General features: G+C 45.5%; 1 protein-coding gene across 7 annotated transcripts in view; it reads left to right on the forward strand.

Moving 5' to 3' along the window:
• Positions 1-8050: 8050 nt before the first annotated feature.
• PLEKHG3 (pleckstrin homology and RhoGEF domain containing G3) overlaps positions 8051-26676 on the forward strand; it is a 41922-nt gene continuing 23296 nt past the window's right edge. For 2 of the 7 annotated variants that reach the window (XM_077122704.1, XM_077122705.1), the window contains exon 1: positions 23925-24049. In XM_077122704.1, coding sequence (XP_076978819.1) covers positions 24026-24049 — 24 coding nt within the window. In that variant the 5' untranslated portion in view covers positions 23925-24025. Of the gene's footprint in view, positions 8274-8558; positions 8913-23924; positions 24050-26676 lie in introns of those variants that run through there. The other 5 variants (XM_077122710.1, XM_077122711.1, XM_077122706.1 and 2 more) reach the window with 4 other exon arrangements.

Genomic DNA, 26676 nt, shown 5'->3' on the forward strand with positions numbered 1-26676 from the left:
CGTTAGAGCCCCTGGAATCTGCTGTGCCCTGATACTTTGTGAACAAATGTACCTCCATACCCGGACTTCCCAGTTATGAGACAGTTAAAGCCCTTTCTGCTTAAGTTAGTTTGAGTTGAGTCTCTGTCACCTGCAACGAAAAGAATCCTAACTAATACAGAGTCATTAGGCCAGAAAATTTGAGGGGAGGAAGTGTCTGCCAAGCTAGTTCAGGTCTTTGCCAAGATGCTTGCAAGAAGCCAACCAGACTGAAATAACAAGTGAACAAGAGGTAGTACACCAAGGTCACACACAGACCGGCCTTGATCATGGGTTTGCCTTCCTGGCATTATCTTTTGCTCCGGATATTTCCTTCTCCTCTTCAGCTCTCCAAATCCTCCCTATCGTTAAGACCCTGGTCAGAGCCTACCTCCTCTAAGAAAACCTCCCTGTCTTCTCCAGACTACAGTCATTTCTCTACTTTCTGAATTCTGGTCCTAGTTATAATTATCAAGGAAATGTGAGCTGCCTTATACCATGTTGTTAAAGAATGATACTTTAAAGATTTTGCTGTTATGTTTTTTACAGATTGTCACCCACTCCAGCCTGCGCGGTCAGAGATGGGGTCTGATGCTTTTTGTGTTGCTGGCAGGGGCCAGCATAAGGTCTGGCAAATAATTGTACCTCAATAGATGTTTGTGGATTAGAAAGCTGGTGGAAGTATGATTTTAAGGTAGAAAAAGTGGCTGAGGTCTCTGGATGTGAGAGTTTCCGGGGTAAAAGTAGTCTGAGTACAATCCCCTCAGTGGGAGACGAGCTCTGGACCTAAGGGTCCAGGATGAGTGGGCAGCATTCCTCTATTGCAGACACCTGGTCTCCTACGGAACGGAGTGGATGGAGGGCGTGGGATGAAGGGTGTGGGAAACAAGATGGAGAAGAGGGGAGAATGTGTATATCTTTGCTTGATGGTTGAGACCTTCAAGGGAAGGTTTCCTAGGTCACACGGGATAGTGAAATGGAAATGACTCTGTGCCCTGGATTTCTCATAATCCCTAGGGACTAGAGGGCCAGCCAGAAATTCTTTCAGAGCTTGTTTAGAAACCACATTTAAGATACAAATGTCTTCACTCTTGGATTACTACTCATTTGAGATTCATTTTAGCAAAGCTGGAGATTTCCTTTTCCAACAGATTTGGGTCTGAATGACATTTGGCTATTTCCCAAACATCCTACCCCAATATTTAACAGCCCAAGATTCACCAATATTGCACTATTAAAAAGAAGTTAAAGGCCTTTTGAGTGATGAGAGGATCTTTAAGATAACTCATATCTTCATATTTTGAAGCAGCACTATTTGAATATATGCATTCTGGGTCTTTGTTAAAAGGGGAATATTTCCTTTACACTAAATAATCATACCTGAGAGTAGAGAAAATACTGCACACTTAGGCTCTCAACTGTTCTCTAATTGTTTCCTGGCTTTTCTCTTTTTCTTTTGTTTTTCCTGGTGGTTCAATGCAATGTATTTTATTTTCCTTCTACATGGGCAGGCACCAGGAATTGAACCCAGGTCTCCGGCATGGCAGGGAAGAGCTCTGCCAATGATCCACCATTGCCCATCCAATGCTGTGTCAGTACTAAGTATACATCTCCCAGCAACCAGGACCACAGTAAGTGACTACAGGATGCATGGATGGATGGATAAACACTCAGTAATTACTTTTCTAAACAAATAAACAACCAAAAAAAACACCAAAACACCCCAAATCCTACAATTAATATAACAATTTTACTATATCCCAGGCATGTGCTCAGTACTTTACTGACATCTCATTCCTAGAGATGTGTGAAAATTACATAGGGAAAAATAATTATCTTAGGTGAATGCTAAGGTTTCTTCCAGCTATAAGTTTCTTTGACATAATGTGGCAATAGGAAAACAAGGATACTGAGGTGAGGCTTAGGAACCTAAGCAGAAATAAAAATGACATTATTAGCTATATTTTGCTAAGCAGTTTCTATGGGCCAGAAGCTTCCTTGACAAAATGTGGCATTGGGAAAACTAGGATATTGAGGTGGGGCCTAGGAACCTAACCAGAAATAAAAATGACGCTATGGCTATATTTTGCTAAGCAGTTTCTGTGGGCTAAAAGCTGTGCTAAGCTCCTTACTGATATTTTCTTGTTTATTCCTGAGCAATAGCCTTATGAGATAGGTACTACTGCTAACTCCAATTTCAGATGAGGAAACTGAGGCAGAGAGGTTAAATGGCTTGCCTGAGAAGCAGAACTAGCTAGCATTCAGATGTGTTGACTCCAAAGCCTGTGCCTAAGTTGGTCTGGATGCCTGAGAAAGTGCCTTTCTGTGGGATATAGGTGAGGTGGGCGGGAGGGAAGAGTGTTGTCATGGGAATGGCTGGATCTGCCATGGTGGAGGTGGCATGCAGGGCAGCTGGAGCTGAGAAAGGTTTTGGAGACAACCCTAGGTCTACAGGAGCCTCCCAGCCTAGCCTCCTTCTGGGCTCCCCATTCCATTCAACTGCACCCAGCTTTGCTCCTTCAGTCTTCCCCCTGGGAGGGCAGGACAGGATGTTCTCTGAGTTCTAGCAGCAGGAATATACAGGAGCAGACTTCACAGCTGTGATTAGGGCTTAAAAGTCTGTAGTTGCCAGGCACAGGCACTGCCTTACCTTATATAGCCATTTAGTTTAAAATGTCACAAGATTTAGAAATGTTTTCTTTTTTTTTCTTTCCTTTTATCAGATTTATGACCCCAAACATAGCCTTCCTTCTCTTCCCAGCACTCATTTGCCAGCCCCTGGAACAAGTCTGTAACTCAACTTTGAGCCCAAAAGGCTTTCTATTAAAGTAATTCAAACAGGTTTGGTTGGGCAGAGCTGGGTGAGGGCATTTCATTTCTTGGGTCTAATTTGCTGGAGTCGCTCCACCCCCCAGGTCTAGTGGCTCCTTGGGAGGTATTGTGGTAGCAGAATGCTGATTTGGGCTGCAGAGAGGACTGGGTTCATGCTGCAGCTCTGCTATTAAGGGCCAAGTGACCTGAGAAAGTGACTTTATTTCTCTAAGCCTTGATGTTCTGTTCTGTAAAATGGGAGAGAACCATTATCTGCCTCAAGGGATTGTGGGAAGATGGAATGAAAATGCTGCACTGTTCCTGGCACAACATTTCACCATAATCTTCCTAACAGGCCTATACGACTACCAGGCCTGGATGAGACCGTCATAGAATCAGGGGCTTGGACAAGTTTGGCGGTGATGGAATAAGAGAGCTTGTAGTTGAAGAATTCAGCTTGGGATTTCTTAAAAGTTTAGAAATCAAAGGTTAAGGATTGGGGGAGAGCCTGAAAATCCTCAAAGATTGAGAAGAAGAAGGCAGTTGCATAGCAGGATAGTGAACAAGAGAACAGGACAGCATGACTTTCATAGAGCACCACTCAAGAAGGGATTTGTGGTTTTGAGGGAGTGTCTGTCAGCCAGGAACAGGATGGGGCTGGTAGAGGCACAAAGTTATCCCATCAACCCTTGACCCAATTCTTCATTTCCCCTGGAGGAGTTGCTGGTGATTTGGGAATGGATGGAATGGATCCCAGTTGCCCTAATCTGGTTATACCAACCTGTGTTTCCTGCATGTTTTGGCACAGAGACAAAAAGAAGGGTACACTGATCTGACCCCATCAGTTCCTTGGCATGATTACTCTGTCCTTCTTAGATAAGATGGAGAAGTCAGAGCTAGGAACTCATGGCTGTCTGTCTAAGAGGAAAACATCAACAACCAAAGTCACAGTTGGGAAGAACTGCCTTCATCTGCAAGTAACTGGGCAATTACCTCCTAATTAAGCTCTCATTAATTTGTTTTCTGAGGGTGACAGTATAGTACAGGGTAGGTGTGCCCTGCCCTGCTTGTCACCAAGGTGTTGAAGATTAAGGAACTCTTCCATCTGATTAAATATAATAGCCTGATTTACTCCAACAGGATGAGGTCTTAACTTCATTGCCTTTTTATCTTTGGAGCTCTGGGAGTGATTGCAGGTTGTTTTATGTTGTTGTTGTTAATTTTGGGTCCTCTATTTCCGGGGAGGAAGAAGTACCAGAAGGGGAAAAGACACAAAGCAGAATAGACCAGTGTTTTTCAAAGTGTGGTCTATGGATTACTCTTGCACTGGAATCATTTGCTCATTAAAAACGCTGCTTCCTGGGGTATGCATCAGTTCTGCATCAGAAACTTCCCAAGTGATTCTGAAGAATACCCAGGTCTGAAAACCTCAGGTCAAGGCAGAAAGTCTTCTGGAGATGTTGACTTCATTGAGAAGTGAAGCACTGGGGCAACAAAAACACCATTTCAGTCACTAGCTTCTATACCCATGCGAGAAAACCATTTACTTTAGCATTCAGCAGGGGAAAGCTTGACTGTTTCATATTTACCCTCCATCCACCTACAGACCAGAACTCAGAGGGAATAAGAAGCATGCTTATCTTGTAACCAGCCCCCAGACCATCAAAGGTTGAAGACTTGGTGCCAACTCCTTGGTCTAAGGTGTTGGAGAGGCTGGTTGTGGCCGGCCCCTTTATCTACTGATAACGAAGGTGAACATAAGTGATCTTCAGCAATGGTTCACACGGGGCTTCCAGGTTCTTGAAAAACCACAAGCGATTGGCAAATATTTCGGTTGCAGATGCAAACTCCAACAAACAGTGCATTTCCTTCAAGAGTGCCCCATAGCAGTGGCTGCAAGCTTGAAAGTAGTGACCGAGGGAAGAAGTCTGCCTTTCCCTCCCCCCACAGCCTCTTCCCCTTTCTGATGTCAGAATTTTCTCCGACACTAAGAAGTTTACACTGGGGGAAAAGAACTATTGATAAAGAGTTGTGGGAAGGGGGGCCACTGCCCTCTCAGAGCTGGTTACAAACCTTCCTTTTTACTCGCTGCAGGAAGTCTGGGGGCCAGAAGTGCCTGAAGGGTCTGGGTCTCTTAAGGCATCTCTTTACAGTGAGTCTCAAAAGTCAATGTTCTCTGGTGTGGAGCCCCTCCCCCCTCACAGGTTCTGATTAACAGGCAGTCCAGGTAGTTCTGAAGCAGGTGGCAGTGAGTGGCTCCCACTTTTTTTTTTTTAGTAACTGCTGAGAGCTGCCATATACCATACAATTCATGCATTTAAAGTGTAATACATTTTAGTATATTCACAGACTTCTGCCACCATCACCACAATCAATTCTAGATTTTCATCTACTCTCCTTAGCCGTTTCCCCCGCTAGCCCAGCCCTAGGCCCTAGGTGACCTTACAAATCACCTTTGAGGGGGATTTCCTCCATCCCAGCCAGCCAGAGCTGCTTTCTCTGAGCTGGGAGCCACAGAATGCTCTCCCTCCTTTCTCTGTGTTTACCTCCCCTCCCTCTCCTGAGGTCTGCCACAATAGAGCAGCTGAAATGACAGTTTGGAAATGTCCTTTATTGTGAAAACTCAATGGCCTTTGTCTGTGGGATTTGAAATCTTGACGCAAATGTTGGCAGTCAAGAGTCAGGAAGGGGGAAGGATAAGGACCAGAGAGCGTGAACCCTGCCACTGATTTCCAAAGTGAATCATCTCAACTCTGTTTTCGCATCATAAAATAGGGGGTTCTGACATGCCAGAGACCTAGGTTCGATTCCTGGTGCCTGCCCATACAAAAAAAAAAAAACAAAAAAACGGGGCGGGGGGGCGGATTATCTGTGGCTCCCATCTCAGTGGGAGTGATGTGAAGATGAATTAATCTGTATTTGTTAGAACATTTTGAGATCTTGGATTAAAGGCTTTACTGAGGCAGAAGGTGTTATTATAACAATAAATGATTTAATAGCAGGGTGAGGCCACTGCACAAGATTTGGTAGGGGCAGGAAGGAGGGGCTCTAAAACTAGAGACACCCCGCCCTGCCCCCAGGGCCCAGATGCAGTTTTTATTTTTTTATTCTTGGAGGTGATAGTGTGTGATTTCTCACAAACTCTTTGGGCTGTTTCGTCTGAATTCAGCATTGCTTTACTGAGTGCTTCCAGCATGACTTCTGTTATAAGGAGCTTACAGCGTCTTTAGGAAATAAACTATATACATTAAAACAATTAGAAACAATGCAAGACATTATAATCAAGTGCTGAACTGAGTATAACTCACTTCAAAAAAGAAAGCAGAATAGGTGGTTAGGAGCAGCGTTCTCCTGTTATTAAAGCCCACTCTACCACCCACTAGTTTTGTGATCTTCCTGCAGTTCAGGTAAAAGGCCTGGAATAACGGCTGGCACATAGTAGGCACCTATCTGGGCTCTTTTGCTGGTTGTATAATCTTGGCCAAGTTGCTGGATCCCTCAGTACCCTACCTGTACCATGGGGATAAAGGTAACTATTAGCATATCAGGGGACCCTGAGGATCAAGCGAGAGGATGTTTATAAAGAGCACATGCTCAGCACACAGGGAGCACTCACTAGGCGGCAGGTATGATGACTTCTATTAACACCATGAGTGCCCTGGCTGAGGAGCGAGGGGGTGCGCCAGCTGGGGGCTCAGTACAGCATCCGGAGGCTCCTTTGGGGGCTGGAATTTCAGGTGGGCCGAAAGGATTGGTAGGATGTGGGTGATCAGGGGAGCAGGAGCAATGGCCGAAGCTTGAGGACATGGGTTGCCCCCAAAGGCAGGAAGGGACTGGAGTGTCTCAGTTTTTCCTCCAGCAGGAGCCTGGCCACCTGCCTCTAGTAGAGGCTCAGTGGCTGTTTACCTCCGTCCCCCACTCGGCAATCTTAGCTCTCCCCTTCCGGGTGGGCGAGTCTGGGCTCCCGCAGGGCGCAGGGCGCAGGCCCTCCCTCCCTGAGGAATGTGGGCCCCCGTCCCAGGCCCAGCCAGTTCCTGCACCTACCGCGTACCCCGCAGCCAGGCGCGAAGGCGGCTCCACCGCCCTCTCCCCACCCTCCGCCGGGATCCTGTTTCAAAGTCACCTGAAAGCCATTTCCTCTGAGGGCCCGCCCCTCCCTTTCCCTCCGCTCCCAGTAAATCACCTGGAGCTTACATTTGCCTGGAGCAGGCTTTTTTTTTTTTTTTGTCTTAGAATTCTATAGACCGTTTACTATACATTCCTGTCTACACCCGGATACCCTACCTGTCCAGTGGTTCTGAGATCCTGCTCCCAAGGAACTGGAGACCCTAACTGGGGAGGTCGTCCCACTTCTGGGGTCCAAACTGGTTTGTGCTGGAACAGCATCATTCCTCCCCCCCCCCCCCCAGTTCTTTTACTGGTGAATTAGTACGGTTTTAAATTTTTTATCCTCGCTCAAAATCCAGTCTGCCCGTATCGAATGTCCCTGGCCTCTCCCCGACGTGACAGGATCACGCACAAACATAAAGACTGAGGGTTTTCTCTTTTACAAATATGCGATTTTCTAAGACAGGTTTCTCCATCTCACTCAACAGTCCTTTGGTGGAACTCCCTCCCCCACGTAATCAGCTTCTGCATCTCTTTCCTGTCAGTTTCCCCCAGGCATGGATTTACATTTGTGTAGGGTCAAAGGGACTACGCTTCGGTGAGGAATTCAAGACGTGACTTTCCGACTCAGAAAAGCCCAGGTGACCTGCTCTGGTAGGATCTGGCCTCCCAAATCCAAATCCCAACGAGCTATACTTGAGAAAACGTCCTTTCCCTAAATAGAGGCGTTTGGCCGCTTCTTGGGAGCCGTGCCGCGCCCACCTCGGGAGGCAGTGAAATCAGGTCTGTGACCCTCCACCACGTGCGTCTTTGTACTTGAGAGCATCTGGGCTATCCCGGCGGCGCGCGTTTCCCCCAAACAGCCAGGGCCGCGCACGCGCGCGCCCCACCTGCGGGCGTTGATCACTGAGTGCGCGCGATCCCGGCCGCAGCCTCCGCAGCCTTTACCCCGGCTCCCCGCGTAGGGCAGCCAAGTTTCCCTGGGCCCCCGCGGAGCCGCCAATTGCTGGATTCCAGCGGCGCGGCCGAGTCTCCACCCACTGGAAAAATTCCTGGTCCGCCCCTCCCGCCCTCCTCCCTCCCGCTGCGGCTCGGGCTCCGCTCGGCCCCGACTTCCTGCCCGGGAGCTGGGAAGTCGCACGCGGGCTGGCGAGCCCGGGGGCCGCGCTAGCAGCTGGCCGCGTCTCCGGCCGTGAAGGTGGTGGCTGTGGGCGGGAGCGAGCGGCAGCCTCAGCCCCGTCCGAGAGCGACTTTCAAACTCGCGCCGGCGTCTTGACTGCGCCTGGGCAGCCCTGCGCGCTGCGCGCAGCCGGACCCAGCGGGGCGGTGACCGTTCGGTGAGTGTCCCTTGGCTCTTGCCTCTCTCCCCCTGCCGAGTGCAATCGGCGGAGGACTCGTGTGCCCGGAGTTGGGAGGCCCCCCACTTCGCCCTCCTGGAACGCACCTTCTCCGTTGGCTCCTCCCAGGGCGACCCTCTTGGAGGAGGGCTGGTGCGTTGGAGGGTTGTGCAAGTAGACATTTACTGCCGTTTTTTTTTTTTTTCCTGCCCCTACTCCGAAAATAAAAGGAGAGAATGCATTGGGTGGCTCCGAGGCTCAGTTTGAAAGCCGCGGAGCCCGCGGCCGCCGCCTCTCCCTGCGCCGCGCGCCGGGCGGCTCGAGCGCTGTCCTTGTCCCGGACTGTGGGCGCAGGCGGGGTGGAGTCTTTTGGGGAAGGACGGGTCCCTCTGGTCATGGGAGCCCAGGAGGCGTCCGAACGGTCTGTTCCGGGTTGGTGGCACACGGGAGTCTCAGCGACACGTCCTGGAGTGATTAGAGTGGGTTCCAGAAACGGGGCGCCGAAAGCACAGAGGCCACTGGGTGCCACTGTCTGCCACGACCTCGCTCACTCCTGGAATCGTTTTGGTTATTTGCACTCCACCCCCAGCCCTGTGGTTTGGAAAGCGTGCAGGCTTGACATTTACAAGACGTTTTTAGGTAACTACTTTTACTTTTTGGAGGTTCTTTTGAAAACGAAAGGAAAACGGGAATAGGAAATATAATGGTGGGAGGCTGGAGAGGGGAGGCCCTGGGGAAGCAGGGTGTTAGGGGCTCGCAGGAATTCCATCCTTGAGGTCGCTGGCTAAGCTATTGACTGATGAAGGGGCCTGACCTCTGCCCCGCGCCACCCGAGGAGGCAGCCCAGGCTGCATAAGCCTCTTGGGGAATTCTGGACTGGGGAGGGGGCTCCGGAGCTTCCCCAGCCATGCCTCTGCATGCAGCCCAAGCACCTTATTTCTCGAGCCTTGCTCAAGAAATAATAAGCAGGGAGAATGATGACAGTCCGGAGTGGGGGAGGGGGCGCCTGCTGAGCGCTTCAGCTGCTGGCCTTCGGGGAAATTGCCTTTTCAGTCCCTCCCTGGCTGGGTGGGAGAGGAGTTCTGGGTGGCTCAGGAGGAAGTGACCACCTCAGAGGTCCCCTGTAGGGAACTAGGGGATTAGAGCCGAAAGAGGTGCATACAGGAACACCTTTTCTGTTATTCACCCCTCCCCTCCCCCCTGTACAATTGTTGCTAGCTCTCCTGCTGCCTCTGGGTGTTGGTCTGGGAATTGGGTCAGTGAGTCTGGGATAGAGTCCTTTCTACTGCCTTTTATTCACAACTGAAGCAGCAAGGAAAAGTGGAAAGAGCACTGAATTGGGAGTCTAGGACAGGTTTTTGCCGAAGTTTTAGTTGAACTGTATTGCATGGCATCAGAGCTGAATAGAGTTGCTTGGGCTGAAAGGTTCCTCAGTTTAGCCAGTTTGGTTTACCCATGAAGGCAGTGGAGACCAGAGAAATAAAATGATTTGACGCTGGTCACTATTGGCACAAAGAGACTAAAACTCAGGTTTCCCTATTCTTTTTCATCTGTGCTTTTCTGACTCTGTTTCCATATGAGTAAAGTGGAGTTATTTCTCTTCTCTTCCTCAGAGGGCTTGTGATGAGGATGAAATGAAGCCACGTAAATAGAGAGTGTTCCACAAACTCCTACACAAAATAAAGGGCTTACTGTGGCAAGGAGGGGCCCCACTAGAGCTCTACAGCTTGCTGGTGATGTCTCACGTGTGCAGAAAGGGAATGGTAGATACCAGGAGTCAGTGGTGGAAGTCTACACCCTGGCTTCTAATATCCCAACTCCAGAGTAAACATTTGCCTTGCAAGATCCAAGGCTGTCCCAGGGTCACTGTTTACACAGATAGAGGCCAAAGGCCATGGCTTGAAGGATGAAGGGGGCAGAGAGACAACATTGCTGCTCCACCTCCACCACCTTTTCAGAACCTAGGTTGGCCCCTGACGTTGGGGGGCCTATTGTAAACCATCTGGCTATTCTGTGTTGTGTTGGGGGCATTGTGAGGGTGGTGCCTTTGCAGCTGCACTTAGGGCTCTCTTCAGCTTCTCATCTGTTGCTCCCTCCCCCTGTCCCAGGCTGCCCCTTGGGCCCCCGCCACTGCTCTGTCCTGCCTCTCTGGCCAGCTGCATGTCCACAGGCCTTTGTTCCGGGGCTACCAGCCTGCCCTCCCCCGCCCTCCCCAGCGGAGCCCTCAGGCAGGGGCCCTGGCAGCTGAAAATCAATACTGCCAGCAGGAAGACTCTCCTGGAGCCTCTGGGGCACCTGGCAGACCCTTACTCTCTCTTGTCAGGTTCGTCTTGGGGTACCCAGCTCACTTTTAACGGCCAGGTCCTCTGACTTTCTTTTCTCATCTTTCCTTTCTTCCCTTAAATGGATGGATTGTCCTCACTTCCTTCCTACGCTCACACCTCTTAGTTCTATTTTAAAGTCTTCATTCATTCAATGACTATTTATTTAGCACCCGCTGGTACGAATGTTAGACGCTGGGGACACAGCAGTGAACAAGACAGATTATGATCCTTGCCTTTTGGAGCTGACATCCCAGTGGGGGAAGTTGACAGTAAACAAGATAAAGATGTGAAATAGTAAGTCAGTGATGAGCCGAGAAACATGACAGGGAAGGTAGGTTCAGATTGTCATGGAAGGGGCAAGGTAACATTTTAGATGGAGTCGCCACGGAAATTTCCCTGAGATGCCTGAAGTGGGTATTTTCCTTTCCTCCTGATTTCCCTTCCTTGAAACCCATTTCAAGCCCACACAGACCCCCCCTGCCTAGCCTGCGTCCTGGTGAGGCCGCTCCTGCACTTCCTTACCAAGGGTTGCGTTTCCATCTTCAGTCCTGGCAGGATAGCACAGCATGATGTTGAGGTGCCGGGTTTAGAGTTGGACACACCTGGGCTCCAATCCCAGCTTCCCATCTTACTAGCCCTGCAGCCTTTGGCGTGGTGCAAAACTCCTTTGAGCCTGTATTTCTCACCTGTAAAATGGAGTTAATCATCATACCTGTTGCTTTTGGTATGTGGGAATGAACAATGAGATGCTATGTGTTAAATGCTTAGCAGAACCTAGAGATGTGTTGAGTAAATGGTCTTTTATTATTACTGAACCAAATTCTACAGGAGTAGTGCAAGATATTTAGTACCATTGCTGAGAACTGCAGATTAAAAGCTTTCCATTTGAAGTTATTAAGTGGGAATGGGGAAATTAGGAGGGAGGTAAAAATAGAAATCCTAGTTAGCGAAGCCCCTCAGTGAGATTTTTCTACCCCAGATTCCCGATGGTGGGGGATCCGGAACTCCTGGATGCCGTTAGGAATAGTGACCTGTGGCAGCCCTGACCTTCCCCCTGCTTCCTAGGAGCCCTGGTGAATCACACCCTGGCCACCGGCCTCTCCACCCCGCCTTGCTGCTGGGAAGGCTAAATGCTCCTCCCTCTAATCTCCTGGAGATAAGTTATCCTGAGATGGGGGAGAAGAAGGTATGGGGAAAGGGACAGGGAGGGGGCAGGAGGGAGGGGCGAAAGGTGGGTGGAGCTGTTCTAGGAGAGCTCACAGCAAGAGAATTCTGATGGAGCCTCTGAGGCAGCCCTGCAAAGAGTTTCAAAAGGGTTCCCGGAGGGTGCATGGGTGGTTCAGTGGTAGAATGCTCGCCTGCCATGCCGGAGACCCGGGTTTGATTCCCAGACCATGCACCTCCCCACCCCAGCTTTGGGGCTCCTGGAGAGTAACAGAATGGGAGTGGGCTGGCTGCCCTGACTGCTAGATGAGTCTCTTCCCCTTTCAGCTGCAACCACAGACCTCCAAGGGAGGGGCCTACTCTAAAATAACGCTGTCAAAAGCTGTGGTGAGCAGTTTCCTGGGGGCCCTGCCCTGGCTCAGGAAGTGGAGGATGTGTGGAAGGGAAGAAGGCTGAGGGAAGCGGTCATCAGCCAGACCACTCCCCCTAGGGGCCCAGCTGCTGGGGAGCCAGGCCAGCCCTGTGGTGGAGGAGCTTCCCGGGCTTGCCTCTTGGTACTTAGAGACAAGGGTGAAACCGAGATGTAATCTGGCCCCAGAGGAAGTTGCCAAGAGGGCCCTGGGCAGCTCTCAGGACTTTAGTGATGAGACGTTTGGGTGACCTCAAGTAGAGGAGAAAGAGAACTGTGTGGGAAGATGAATCTTGATCAGGAGGAGGCCCTTTCACAGTCACCCATGCTGCCTTCTGGATGTTAGCTGTCTAGGGATCAAGACTGGCCTTGGCCTTGTGAACTGGGCCTCTGTCTATATTCCTTATTTTGATTAGAAGCTCTCTGAGGGCAAGAACTATGACTATTGACTCATCTTTGTGGCCACACAACATCAAGAACCTTGCAGGGTATGATCAACAGGGCATGATGAGCTGGTGCAGGGGGTCCCAACACAGGCGGTAATCCGGGTTGGTGGTCTCATCTGCTCCAGTTTTCCTTCCATGGGGCTAGGGGAAGGGAGATCAGAAGGCAGTGATGGGGAATAAGTCCAGCCCCGGGTAGACTATTGCCACCTAGGGATCTAAGCAAAAGAGAGCCGGGCTTATTACAGCTCTCTGGCGGGCGTTAGGGGAGGGAGCTCTGATTAAAGTCAAGGAATGAGGTGTTTTTTTTTGTTGTTTTTTTTTGTATGCTGTATGGCCAGGGTCATATTTCATTATTTCTCCACGTGAGTATCCTGTTATTATAGCACCCTTTGTTGAATTTTTGTTTGTTTGGTTTTTTGTTTGTTTTGCTTCCTTTGTTTTTGGGAAGTACACAGACTGCGGATCGAACCCGGGTCTCCTGCATGGCAAGCGAGAATTCTATCACTGAACTATGCTTGCACCCACCAAGGAATGCGTTTTTAAGGACTTGTATTCTGTTGCACTCTGAGCAGCCTCTGGGGCTGAATTCAGGACCTGATCAAGTTTCCCGTGGGTATAATGGTGGCTGTGGACGCAGCCTTTTACAAACACAGTTTGAGGGTCCTAGACGTTGTTCTGGCCCGTTTGCTGGGGTTGACAGTGTAAGGGAGGGACGCAAGAGGAGAAAAGGCTCTTTTGCTATAGTAATGGGACCCCAAGAGGACAAATGGGGTCTATAGGTGCTGGAGGTGCTTAAAAAACGCATGTGTATTCTACTTCCCAGGCCATGACCCTGTGTGTGTGTGTGTGTGTGTGTGTGTGTGTGTGTAAATCAGAGATTCTTGAGTAATAGATGGATGTTTTGGTTTGCTAAGGCTGCTAGAATGCAGTATACCAGAATTGGATTGTCATGCAGAGAAGGATGCCTTGACTCTGATGGAAGGCTGATGGTTTCTGGGGTTCCTCTGTCACATGGAAGACACATGGCCACATCCCGCCCTTTTCCTTTGGGTTCTGGTTTCAAGGGCTGTTTCCAAAATGTTTCTGGGAGTCACTTTTTTCTCTTAGCTTCCCCTGGGGCATTTTGTCTCTTAGCTTCTCTGAACTCTCTTAGCTCTGAACTTTCTCCACAGTGTCTCCCTTAAAGGACTCCAGCAAGCAGATTAAGACCCCCTTGGACAGATCACACCCACGAGATTGGACTAAAAGAACATGGTTTTTGTGGGGTATATGACAGATTCAAACTAGCACAATGAGCAAATATTTCTTGAAGGGAAAAGGGAACTAATATTCATGCGGCGTCTATCTGTCCTGCTTAGTGCTATATTCCCAGTGTCTGTCACATAATAGGATTCCAGTAAATATTTGTCAGATAAGTGAAACCCGCCTTTGTGATGGAGCCTTAGGATTCGTTCTCTTTAGAAATGTTCTCTTCCTGTCGGAAAATTCCCAGGATGTAAGATTCTAAGAAATTAACCTGTGGTCAGTTGCTGTGACAGGGGACAGGCAGCCCTCTGCTCCTCCAGCCTGGAACGGTGTCCCAGTGCCTGTGTCATTGGATTGGTCTTTCTGGTCCGGCCACAGTTTGCACTTCTGTAGATTGGGCCCCAAATGGACAGTAGAGTGTGGATACAGCCTTGGAAGTGGTATGTTTAATATCCTGTAACAGCTCTCATATCCTGAACTCTTGTCCCGAAGTTGGCCACCTGTTCCCTTGTTTATCTCCTTGTGGCCACAGAAGCCTTGGAACAGTCACGCACCCTCAGATCCTGCTTAACTCAGACACATAAACTGTGTCACCCTATTTCCAAGCACACAACAGATAAGGAACAAATAGCAGGGGCTGAAAAGACCAGCAAAGAAGAAAAAGGATCACATGCAGTGCACCTGAGAGTTGACAATAAGAGTGGAGGTCAGAACACTGTGAAAAGCAAGTACTGGCATTAGAGCCGGGGAGCATTTATTTAGGACATCTTGGCCCTCTGGGGATCTTCAGTTTGATGATTGATGCTATACTGATGAGATTGTGACCCTGAGTCTTCAAAGATAGGTTAAATTATGTTCCCTGAATCCCTAAAGAAAGGCAGAGAAATGGGCAGCACATTCTAAAAAGATTCTCATCCAGGTGGCTAAAATGTTAAAAAGTGTTGATACTTAGGCCATAATAGCACTGATCCTCTCAGCAAGGCACAATAGGCGGTGTGACTCTCGTCTTACAGTTGAGGAGACTGATTCCCCATCAGTTTGGGTGGCTTGTCCAGGATTGCTCAGCAAATACTTGACAGGAATGAGGTTTGAGCTTCCCAATGACTGGAGCCCCTGCTCTTATTTCTACTCTTACTGTTTCTAAACTCTGTATTCTCTGTTTTTGGACAGCTCTCTCCTCAGAGGGTCCAGCTAGCCAGAATAGATACAACCTTAATTCAGGCCCCCCCCCCCCAGCAGATTGCCTTTTTTTTTTTTTATTATTAATTAACGGAAAAAAGAAATTAACCCAACATTTAGAAATCATACCATTCTACATATGCAATCAGTAATTCTTAACATCATCACATAGATGCATGATCATCGTTTCTTAGTACATTTGCATCGGTTTAGAGGAACTAGCAACACAACAGAAAAAGATATAGAATGTTAATATAGAGAAAAGAAATAAAAGTAATAATAATAGTAAAAAAACAAAACAAAACAAAAAAAACCTATAGCTCAGATGCAGCTTCATTCAGTGTTTTAACATGATTACTTTACACTTAGGTATTATTGTGCTGTCCATTTTTGAGTTTTTGTATCTAGTCCTGTTGCACAGTCTGTATCCCTTCAGCTCCAATTACCCATTATCTTACCCTGTTTCTAACTCCTGCTGGACTCTGTTACCAGTGACATATTCCAAGTTTATTCTCAAATGTCCGTTCACATCAGTGGGACCATACAGTATTTGTCCTTTAGTTTTTGGCTAGACTCACTCAGCATAATGTTCTCTAGGTCCATCCATGTTATTACATGCTTCATAAGTTTATCTTGTCTTAAAGCTGCATAATATTCCATCGTATGTATATACCACAGTTTGTTTAGCCGTTCTTCTGTTGATGGACATTTTGGCTGTTTCCATCTCTTTGCAATTGTAAATAACGCTGCTATAAACATTGGTGTGCAAATGTCCGTTTGTGTCTTTGCCCTTAAGTCCTTTGAGTAGATACCCAGCAATGCTGGGTCGTATGGCAATTCTATATTGAGCTTTTTGAGGAACCGCCAAACTGCCTTCCACAGTGGTTGCACCATTTGACATTCCCACCAACAGTGGATAAGTGTGCCTCTTTCTCCGCATCCTCTCCAGCACTTGTCATTTTCTGTTTTGTTGATAATGGCCATTCTGGTGGGTGTGAGATGATATCTCATTGTGGTTTTGATTTGCATTTCTCTAATGGCCAGGGACATTGAGCATTTCTTCATGTGCCTTTTGGCCATTTGTATTTCCTCTTCTGAGAGGTGTCTGTTCAAGTCTTTTTACCATTTTGTAATTGGGTTGGCTGTCTTTTTGTTGATGAGTTGAACAATCTCTTTATAAATTCTGGATACTAGACCTTTATCTGATATGTCATTTCCAAATATTATCTCCCATTGTGTAGGCTGTCTTTCTACTTTCTTGATGCAGTTCTTTGATGCACAAAAGTATTTAATTTTGAGGAGCTCCCATTTATTTATTTCCTTCTTCAGTGCTCTTGCTTTAGGTTTAAGGTCCATAAAACCGCCTCCAATTGTAAGTTTCATAAGATATCTCCCTACATTTTCCTCTAACTGTTTTATGGTCTTAGACCTAATGTTTAGATCTTTGATCCATTTTGAGTTAACTTTTGTATAGGGTGTGAGATATGGGTCTTCTTTCATTCTTTTGTATATGGATATCCAGTTCTCTAGGCACCATTTATTGAAGAGACTGTTCTATCCCAGGTGAGTTGGCTTGACTGCCTTATCAAAGATCAAATGTCCATAGATGAGAGGGTCTATATCTGAGCACTCTATTCGATTCCATTGGTCGATATATCTATCTTTATGCCAATACCATGCTGTTTTGACCACTGTGGCTTCATAATATGCCTTAAAGTCCGGCAGCGCGAGACCTCCAGCTTCGTTTTTTTTCCTCAAGATGTTTTTAGCAATTTGGGGCAACCTGCCCTTCCAGATAAATTTGCTTATTGGTTTTTCTATTTCTGAAAAATAAGTTGTTGGGATTAGCAGATTGCCTTTTACCCCAAAGGGCACTTGCCTCAGTCAAGATAAGAATGTTTTCAATGTATTTGCATTTTAAGCATCTACCTGGGTGCTACATTTCACTTGCCAAGGCCAGAAGATGTGGAGAAGCTGCAATTTGAAAAGTCCCATGCTCCTTTCCATCAGGAACTTTTTTGCTTTGTTTTGTTTCTGGATGCTGGTGAAAGATGCTGTGTGGTGTCGTTGTGATACTGGTTGTACAGGTTGCGCTCCTGGGTTCTGGAGCCTGCTCTGTGCAGAAATCACCACCCCATGTTTGCACCATCTGGATTTGGTAATATCCATTTTACGTATTTACTTCTTTCATTTACTTTTTTTAAAAAAAAACGTATTTTAACTTTTTTTAATTGTGAAATATAACATAAATACAAAAAAAGCAATATAAACACATCATTTTAATTTACTTTTTTAAAAAATAAATATATCAGTTTTATTAATACTTTCAAATAACTTCTGGCTTTGTTAAGTTTCTGTTTTTGTGCCCCCACCCCCCACCCCACGCACACATGGGCAGGCACTGGGAATTGAACACAGGTCTCTGGCATGGCAGGTGAGAACTCTGCCACTGAGTCACTGTGGCCCACCCTCTTTCATTTATTTTAAAGAGAAAATGTTGCAGATAACAGTTGTTTTTCTTCCTTTTCCTTTTCCCTTTTCCTTTATTCCCTCTCCAGAATTAACCACTCTCTTGAATATGGTGTTTATCATTCCTATGCATGCATTTGTACTTTTTGCTGTTACCATAAGTAATTTATAGTATTTTGCTGTTTTAATTTTTACATATGTAGTATCACATTCATGTCCTTCTTGAACTTACATTTTTTACTCCACACTGTTTTTTAGATTTATCCATGCTGATACATTTAAATCCAGCTTATTCATTTCAGCTGCTATATGGTATCTATTGTATAATTACATCGCAGTTCCCCTGTTAATGGACATTTATGTTGTCTATGTTTCTCACAACTATAAATAATACTGTATTGATCATCCATGTAGAATCTTCTATAACTATATGCCAGGAGTGAGGTAACTGGCTCATGCGATGTGCTTTTCAAGATACTGCCAAATAATGCCCTTAAATAATTCTAGCATCCTGTCTTCAGAGAAGGTATCATCCTATTGATGCCTTAATTGGAACCTCTTCATGGCCTTAGAACCCTACATTTGTAAGCTAATAAGTCTGCGTTGTAAAAGCCAACCCCCTTCTGGTGTATTGCATTCTGACAGCTTGAGCTAACCGAAACAACAGCTAAGGTTAAAACCACTCAGCCTTGTAAAATGGACCTGTTTTTCTTTTTCCCAGAGGAGTAACCAATTTTTCCAGCACTAGTTATTAAATACTTTACACTTTTCTCAATGATTTTTTGCGTTTAAGATAATCTTTTTTTTTCACTTATTTTGAGATGTATTTCACATACTTTAAAATTCATCATTTGAAGTGTATAATTCAGTGATTTTTAGTGTATTCAAAGTTGTGCAACCATCACCACGATCAAATTTTTAAACATTTCATCACCTCGGAAGGAAACCTTCTTGCAGTCATTCCCCATTTCTTTCTCCTGCAGCCCTAGGCAACCACTACATACTTTCCATTTCTATGAATTTGCCTATTCTAGACATTTTGCAAAAATAGATTCTCACAAAGTGAAGTCTTTTGTGACTGACTTTTTTTTTTTTTTTTTGCTTAGCATAATATTTTCAAATTTCCTCCACGTTGTTGCATACATCAAAACCTTCATTTTTTGTTGCCAAAATATTCCATCGGGTGGGTATACTACATTTTGTTATCCCTTTGTTGGCTGATGGACATTTGGATTGTTTCCACTTCGGAGCCATTATGAATAGTGCTTTGAATATTCGTGTACATGTTTTTGTGTGAACGTATGTTCTCTTGGGTGTATCCCTAGGGATAGAATTACTGGGTCATATTGGTAGCTCTTTGCTTAACCTTTTGAGCAACTGCCAAACTGTTTGCCAAAGCAGCTGCACAATTTTACTTTCCCCCCAAAATGTGGGAGTGTTCTAATTTTTCAAAAATCCTTACCAGCACTTGTTGTTCATCATTTCTTATTTTAGCCATCCTAGTGGATATGAAGTAACATTTTATTGTATTGTGTTTCCCTAATGACTAATGATGTTGAGCATCTATTCATATGTAGATTGGCCATCTGTATTATCTTCTTTGGAGAATATCTATTCAGATAATTTTATCCATTTTTAAATTGGGCTATTTGTCTTTTCATGGTTGAGTTGTAATAGTTTTTTATACATTCTGGATATAAGTCCTTGGCAAGTATATGCTTCACAAATTTTTTTTCCCATTCTGTCTCTTCACTTTCTTTATAGTATCCTTTGAAATGCAAAGATTCTCATTTTGATGAAGCTCAGTCTATTTTTTCTTTTATTGTTTGTACTTTTGGTTTTGCATCTAAGAAACAATTGCTTTGATTTTTATTCCTATTTTTAAGGAGTTTTATAGTTATTATATGTAGATCAATAATCCATTTGGGGTTAATTTTTGTGTATAATATGAGATAACTTCATTCTTTTGCTTGTGGATCCAGTTGTTCCAGCGTCATTTGTTGAAAAATGATTCTTTTTCCATTAAGTTATCTTGGCAGTCTTGTCAAAAATCATTGACAAGGATTTTTATAAGTATATAGATTTATTTCTGGACTTTCAGTTCTGTTCCATTAATCTATATGTCTAGCATATGCCAGCACCTTACAGTCTTGACTAATGTAGCTTTGTAGTCAGTTTTGAAATCAGAAAGTGTGATTTCTTCCAACTTTGTTCTTTTACAAAATTGTTTTGGTTCTTCTGGGTTCTTATATTTCTAAATGAATTTTAGCATCAGTTTGTCAATTTCTGCAAAAAAAAAAACCGGTTGGGGTTTTGATAGGGATTGCATTGAATCTGTAAACTACTTTGGGGAGTATTGTCATCTTGACAATATTTTAAGTCTTAATCCATGAATATGGAATGACTTACCATTTATTTAGATCTTTAGTTTCTTTCAGTAATGTTTTATACTTTTTTTGTTAAATTTATTCCTAAGAATTTTTTTTTGCTGCTATTATAGATGGTTCTGTTTTCTTAATTTCATTTTCAGATTGCTTATTGCTAGGGTATAAATACAGTTGTTTTATATATTGATCTTATATCCTGCCACATTGTTAGACTCTTTTATTAGTTCTAATGGCTTTTCTGGGGATTCTCTAGGATTTTCTATATACAAAATCATGCCACCTATGAATACATATAGTTTTACTTCTTACTTTTTGTTTTAGATGCCTTTTATTTCTTTTTCCTGCTTAATTGACCTGGTAGAACCTCCAATACAATGTTAAATAGAAATGGCATATATGGACATTCTTTATCTTATTCCTGATTTTAGATGTAGCTGTAGGTTTTCATAGATTCTCCTTATCAGGTTGGTGATGTTCTCTTTTGTCTCTAGTTTGTTGAGTGTTTTCATGAGGAGACCACATAGCATTTTGTCATTTTTTTCCCTGCATCTTTTGAGATTATCGGGTAGTTTTTGTACTTTATTCTATTAATATGGTATATTACATTGGGTTTTTTTTTTGGATGTTAAACCAACCTTACATTCCTGGGATAAACCCCATTTGGTTGTAATATATGATCCTCTTTATATGTTGCTGGATTTGATTTGTTAGTATTTTGTTGAGGATTTTTGTGTTTATTCTCGTAAGGAATATTGGTGTTCTTGAGATGTCTTTTGTCTGATCTTGATCTCAGGCTAATTCTGGCCTTATGGAATGAGTTGGAAAGTATTCCCTCCTTGTCTGTTTTTTGGAAGAGCTTGTGAATGATCAGTATTAATTCTTTAACAGTTTGGTAGAATTCACCAGTGAAACCATCTGGACCTGGGTTTTTCTTTGTTGAAAGTTTTTAAATCATGAGTTCAGTTTCTTTACATGTAAGAAGTCTATTCAGATTTTCTATTTTTTTCTTGAGGCAGTTTGGTAGTTCATAGCTTTCTAGGGATTTTTTCATTCTCTAAGTTATCTAATTCATTGGCATAGGTTGTTCATAATATTCCCTTAAAATCCTTTATGATGCTGTTTTTGTCCTTGGGATTTTGCTTTTATATTACCATGTGTCCAAATATGGATTTGTTTTTATTTACTTTATATATGCCTTCAATCTGAGTAATAATGTTTATAGTTTTGAAAACGTCATACTCATTATTTATTTGAATATTGGCCTCCCATTCTTTCTTGTCTTATAGAAATCAGTGGACCTTCTTATTCCATATTCTAACTCTTACATTATAGTGTATCTTATTTTGTTGCTTTTTTGGTTATTTGTTTTTTGGCATATGCAGGCTTTGGGAATCAAACCCGGGTCCCTGGCATGACAGGCAAGAATTTTAACAATGAGCTATCCTGGCACCACCTATTTCATTGCTTTTTATTCAGAATGATTTCTTTAGTCCCATTAGTTCATTAATTCTTTCTTTAGCAATGTTTAATTTTCTGTTTAACTTAGCTATTGAGCTTTAAATTTCAATATTTGTGTATTTTATATCCACTGAGTACTATTTCAGTTTGGTTGTTTTTTTCCCATACTGTCTTGTTCTTTCATTATGGGTTTTTTTTTTTTGAATGGGCAGCTCTGGGAATCAAACCCAGGTCTTTGGCATGGCAGGTGAGAACTTTCAGTCATTTTAAACCTTCATTTTTAAAATAATATTTTTAGTGGTGTGCAATCAGTTGCTAACAATATGATCACATAATTGTATATTCATCATCATGGTAATTTTTTAGAACATTTGCATCACTCCAGAAAAAGAAATAAAAAGAAAAAACTCATACATACTAATACCCCTTATCCCTCCCTCTCATTGACCGCTAGTATTTCCATCTACCCCGTATATTTTAACCTTTCTTCATCTTATTTTTTTTAATCCATATTTTTTTTACTCATATGTCCATACCCTCGATAAGGGGAGCATCAGACACAAGGTTTTCACAATCACACAGTCACATTGTAAACGTTATACCTTTATGACAATCATCTTCAAGAAACCAGGCTACTGGAGCACACCTCTACAGTTTCATAAACCTTCCATTTTTAGAAGTCTTTTCTGATTTTTCTTTTGTTTCTAGTTCTTAGCGTGCCAGTTTGTTCCACCTTCTAACTCTCCCTTGGACCTTCTAACTGTCCTCAGGTGGCTTATATTTTTACAGTGAGTTCCTCTTCAGTAGCTGCAGGTCAAGATGCTTAAGGTCAAGATCTTTGGGAAGTCTGAAGCTACTGGGGAGGAGGTGGTCTAGGGCCTAGCAATCCTGTGAGGACCAGAGGTGGGTTAGAGGAAGATTGTTGTAGCCTCTTCCCCGGAGCTTTGTGTATCTCCTTGCTGCTGATCACACAAGCCCCTGCTTAGATGTCATCTCCTCAGAGCATTCCTAGGCTTCACTGCCTAAGGAAGTCCCTGTCCCCTAGTCACTCCCTGTCTCTTTCCCCTGCTTTATCTTCTCCTCTTACTGGAATGTAAGTTTTGTGAGAGCAAGAATTTGTCTTATTCCCTGCTATGTCCTCAGCACCTGGCATGAGAGGTCCTATCAAGAACTATGAGTGAGCTTGAGTTAAGTCTTCCTTCAGGCAGGAAGTCAGTTCAGCCTTGATCTGGGTTTGACCAGGTAGCAGGAGAGGAGGCCAGCACCTTGGCTCTGCAGCCCTGCCCATTTTATGTGCCTTCACTAGGGGTGCCTTTGTCTCCCAGCACAAAAGCCCGGGAAATACAACCCATCCTGTGTGCTTTTAGCCTTCTTCAGGCACCTGTTTACACAGCTGCCAAAATTAATGGCTGGGATTTAAGTTTCTGGGGAACTGGGGAAGAAGTGGCACAAAAAGCCTGGAAAACTTGGTCCTTACCTTTAAGAGGGTGTAATTGAGTTAAGGCGACTGAGCACTCACAGGAAACGGTTAAGGATGCCTGCTGGTCGCTGAGCAGCTGTGCAGATTAACACCCACAGCTGTGAGTGTGTAGGAGGAGAAGGGCAGCCTGAGGGCTTTCGCCCCTGGTCATCATCTGCTGGTCACATAAGTGGTTTCTGGAAGTCTTTACAGGCAAGTAATGAATTCACGGTTAACTCCATTTTGGAATTGGAACTTGTTCTGAGAAAAGCGTTGTTTGCAAAAGGGCAGAACTAAACAACAAACGAACAGATAAAAACCCAACAGTTGCCTGAAGGAATGCCCATGATGGGGCTAAAGGAATGGCTACTTTCTTTTCTGCCCTTGGCTCCATGTCTTAGTCACCGTGGGAGGTTGAGTTGCCGTGAAGATCGTGGGAAAGCATGGATGCTGGCAAGCTCTGGTTTTTCCACTTACCTAGCCTTGTTAAGTGAGCAGACAGGTCTGTATCACAGGGTGCTTGTGAGGAGCTTACATATAGAATGCCTGGTGCACCCTAATAAATGTCACCTGATAATATCCTGGCTCGGCTTCTTGGGAGCCACTTGTGCCTCAGTTTTTTGCGCTGTGAAATGGGGATAATAAAATCTGGTGCCTACCTGCTGCTCCTTTCCACCGCTGGCTGTTGTGAGGACGAAAGGGTTAATATCTTAGGCTTCAAAGGCCTGGGGGGGGGGGGTGCCTCATAAATAGCGTATTGTTGTGCTAGTGAATGATCTGGCTTTGTTCTGGAGTCTTCAGTATTTAACTTCCTGAATTCAGCTTCCCCTGCGCTAAATTGCTGTAGATGCTTGCAGGTTACGCTGCACTGAAGCGCTCACCTGTGGGAGGTAGAGGGTGGTCTGGGGTGGTAGCTGTGGCCTGGGTCCTCAACCAGCTGGGAACTCTTGAGTTCGGGTGCGAAGCGTTTGCTGTGTTATGGGCCCCCCCAGGACTCAGGAATGAGAGAAATGCAGAAAGTATGACCCACACGCAGAACTGGTTCTGAATAGGACGTTTATTGCAGAGGTTTTGCAGGAGGCGGCGGGCGCTTTAATTCCCGAGGCTGTTGGTGGCAGCTCGCCGCTCACCCCAAGTCGGTTAACTGCTCGGCTGCCGGTGCTCCAGGGAGAATGCAGCTCCCCAGCCCGACGCGGCCCTCTCCGTGCTTGGATGGGAGCCCTTTTGAGGAAAGCGGTAGGTTCCTGGCTGGGTCCAGGGCAGAGGGTGTGAATGGGGCGTGACTGGAATGGCTGTTTCTGCTCCGGGCTGCCAACCACCCCCCTAACTCCCTTTAAAAAGAAAAGAAAAGAAATCTGGCCAATCACAGGCTTTGGGGCAAAAGGTTCTCCCTTGGGGGTTCAGGCACAGAGGACTAGACCAGGGTACAGATATAGGGGGGCTGCTCCTCTTTTGTCCTGCTCTGGCTTCTTCTAGTGGATTTGGCCTTTATGTCTGGGTAATAGCAAGAAAATCCTGTGTTCATTTTGGGAGGTGACTGCATATGATTCTGCTGGGGTGGAGGGGTTCAGAGGATCTTCTGATCGCTGAACATTCAGAGTTGGGTGGTTAAAGAAGGGAGTCGGGACAAGAGGGGCCCGGCGCGCGCATGCACACACACACACACACACACACACACACACACACACACACACAGTTAATCTGCTTCTACCTGAAGTTTCCTTTTCCCAGACTCCACAGAGGGTGCTTGTTTTGGATAAAATCAAATGGTGGCAGGTAGAGCAGGAGAAGGAACACTCTCCTGAATTCTGTCTTAACTGCCTGCACAACTCTGGGCTGCTCAGCCAGGCAGCAGGGACTTCAGAGGGCAGATTGGGCACACTGGCTTCAGCCCTGAAACAAGGGGAGGGGAACACTGTTGCCTGGGCTGTGTCACTCCATGCCATGCTTAGGCCCCTGCTCCAGAATCACCAAACAGCTGTCCCCCGTCCCCCTTCTGAATTCTGGTCTGAGTAATCTCTCAACTGAGAAAGCTCTCCTCCCACCTGGGAACTGGTTGGATGAGTTTCTTAGGCTTCCCTGGTTGAGGCCCCTTAGAAGGGAAGGTGAGGGGTGTGGGGAATGGAGGTAGGTGCTGTGGGGTGGAGAGGGGCCTTTCTGGGCTCTGTGGGATAGGGATCCATGGGGGATGTGTGTGAGGCCCGGTTAGCTAAAGGGCCTGCAATCTGAGAGTTTAGTTTACACTGCTGTTGGATGTGAATACATATAAAGTCTCCTGTGGAAAGTCTACTCTCCTGACTTCCCAGGCGCCAGGCCCAAGGTCAGCCCAGGGCAAAGAATGGGGTTCTTTGGAGCTCTTCTCTTGCCATCTGCAGTGGTGTAGATTAGTGCAGAGGCCTGGGGGAGAGGAAAGACGGGATGGCTCCAGCACTGGAGCAGTCCAGGAAAGGGAGCTGCTCACGTGCACATAACCTTTTCTGGGTGTGGGACGCTTGAGCTTGGGATTGGGGGAGGGAGTTGTGTTCTTGGGAAGCCACCTTGCTTTCTGCTCAGCTTGGAGTACTAGCGCACCCCTATAGAGCACAGCCCCCAGGCCCATCCTGGGTGCCGGGAAGCATGCAGGGAAGGACAGATCATTTCCCAACACTGGTTTTCTGTGGAGATGTTGTTGGAACTGCCATACCGGGCGAGCTTCCGGGCCCCTGGTCTCCCAGTTCCACCTCTACCATTTCAACCTGAGCCATTCCTCCTTGTCAGTTTTAAATATTATGTAAAAAGGTCTCATTTGACAAAGGGTAGGTTGAACCCCCTCTTTCAGTGAGGTCACACTGAAGATTCCTTCCTACATACTGGCAGGGCTCTCCAGTGCCCAGAAAGGTGGGTTCACTTGTCCCTTCCCAGAAAGATAGAGGAGAAAGGCATTCCAATGCTGAGGGTGAGTGTGGGGGTATATTTCAAATGTCTAGGTAACCTACTCCTGTCTCCTCCCACTCCCCAATTCTGATATGCTTGGGCAGGGAAAGTAAGAATTTGGGTAAGAAAAAAATTCCTTAGGGAATAAGATGGGCATTGACCCCTTGTCCAGCCCAGTTGAAAACTACTGGCCTGGAATTCCAGTGCGAGGGCTGGGTTTCTGCTTTCTAGAGTGTTGTGTAGGCATCTCTTCCTGCTTTTAGAGGCATTTAAATTTCTGCCTTTAATTCACCAGCATAGCTTCACATCTTCAGATTTATTTTGCGTTTTGTTTCTTTCTCCTTCACATGGTCTGCAAAGATCTCCTTTCTAGCACATGTTCGCTTGGTCTCCCTCTCTCCCCCTGAAGCTCTCTATGAATGGTCAACACCTTCTTGGCCTCTGAATTCTTCTTGAACATTCTTTGGCCATATGGACACCTGTGGCCCCAGCCCCCATCATGTTATGTTCCTTTTTAGGGCACATTCTTGCGCTTGACTCGTAAGAGTCCAATCTCCATGTGTCTCAGTAGTTGTACTTCCACAGGCCTGGCTCAGGTGTGTCCTTTCTCATGAAGCCATTGCTGATTCCTGCACAGTCTGGCCTCTTCCTGCCTTGGCTGCTCCAGGCCCTTTCATGCCTCATTTTCCCCGGATGCTGCTCCTTTTGCATCAAATGCCCTCGTATCTCTTCTTTACCTGGCAAAAATTTCACTCATCATTTAGGACTCAGCTAAAATGTCACCTCTTCCTCCAAAGCTTTCCCTGCTTCCCCTGCATAGAACTAGCTACTCCCTCATCTGTACCACACAATTTATTTAATTATATTTCTGTAACAACACTTCAGGCATTGTTTTGTGAATAATCTGTTTATATGGCACTTTTTCCTTAAGTTCCTGGAGGAGAATGTCT

Source organism: Tamandua tetradactyla, chromosome 12 (genome assembly GCF_023851605.1).
Source record: "Tamandua tetradactyla isolate mTamTet1 chromosome 12, mTamTet1.pri, whole genome shotgun sequence".
Lineage (NCBI taxonomy): Eukaryota > Metazoa > Chordata > Mammalia > Pilosa > Myrmecophagidae > Tamandua > Tamandua tetradactyla.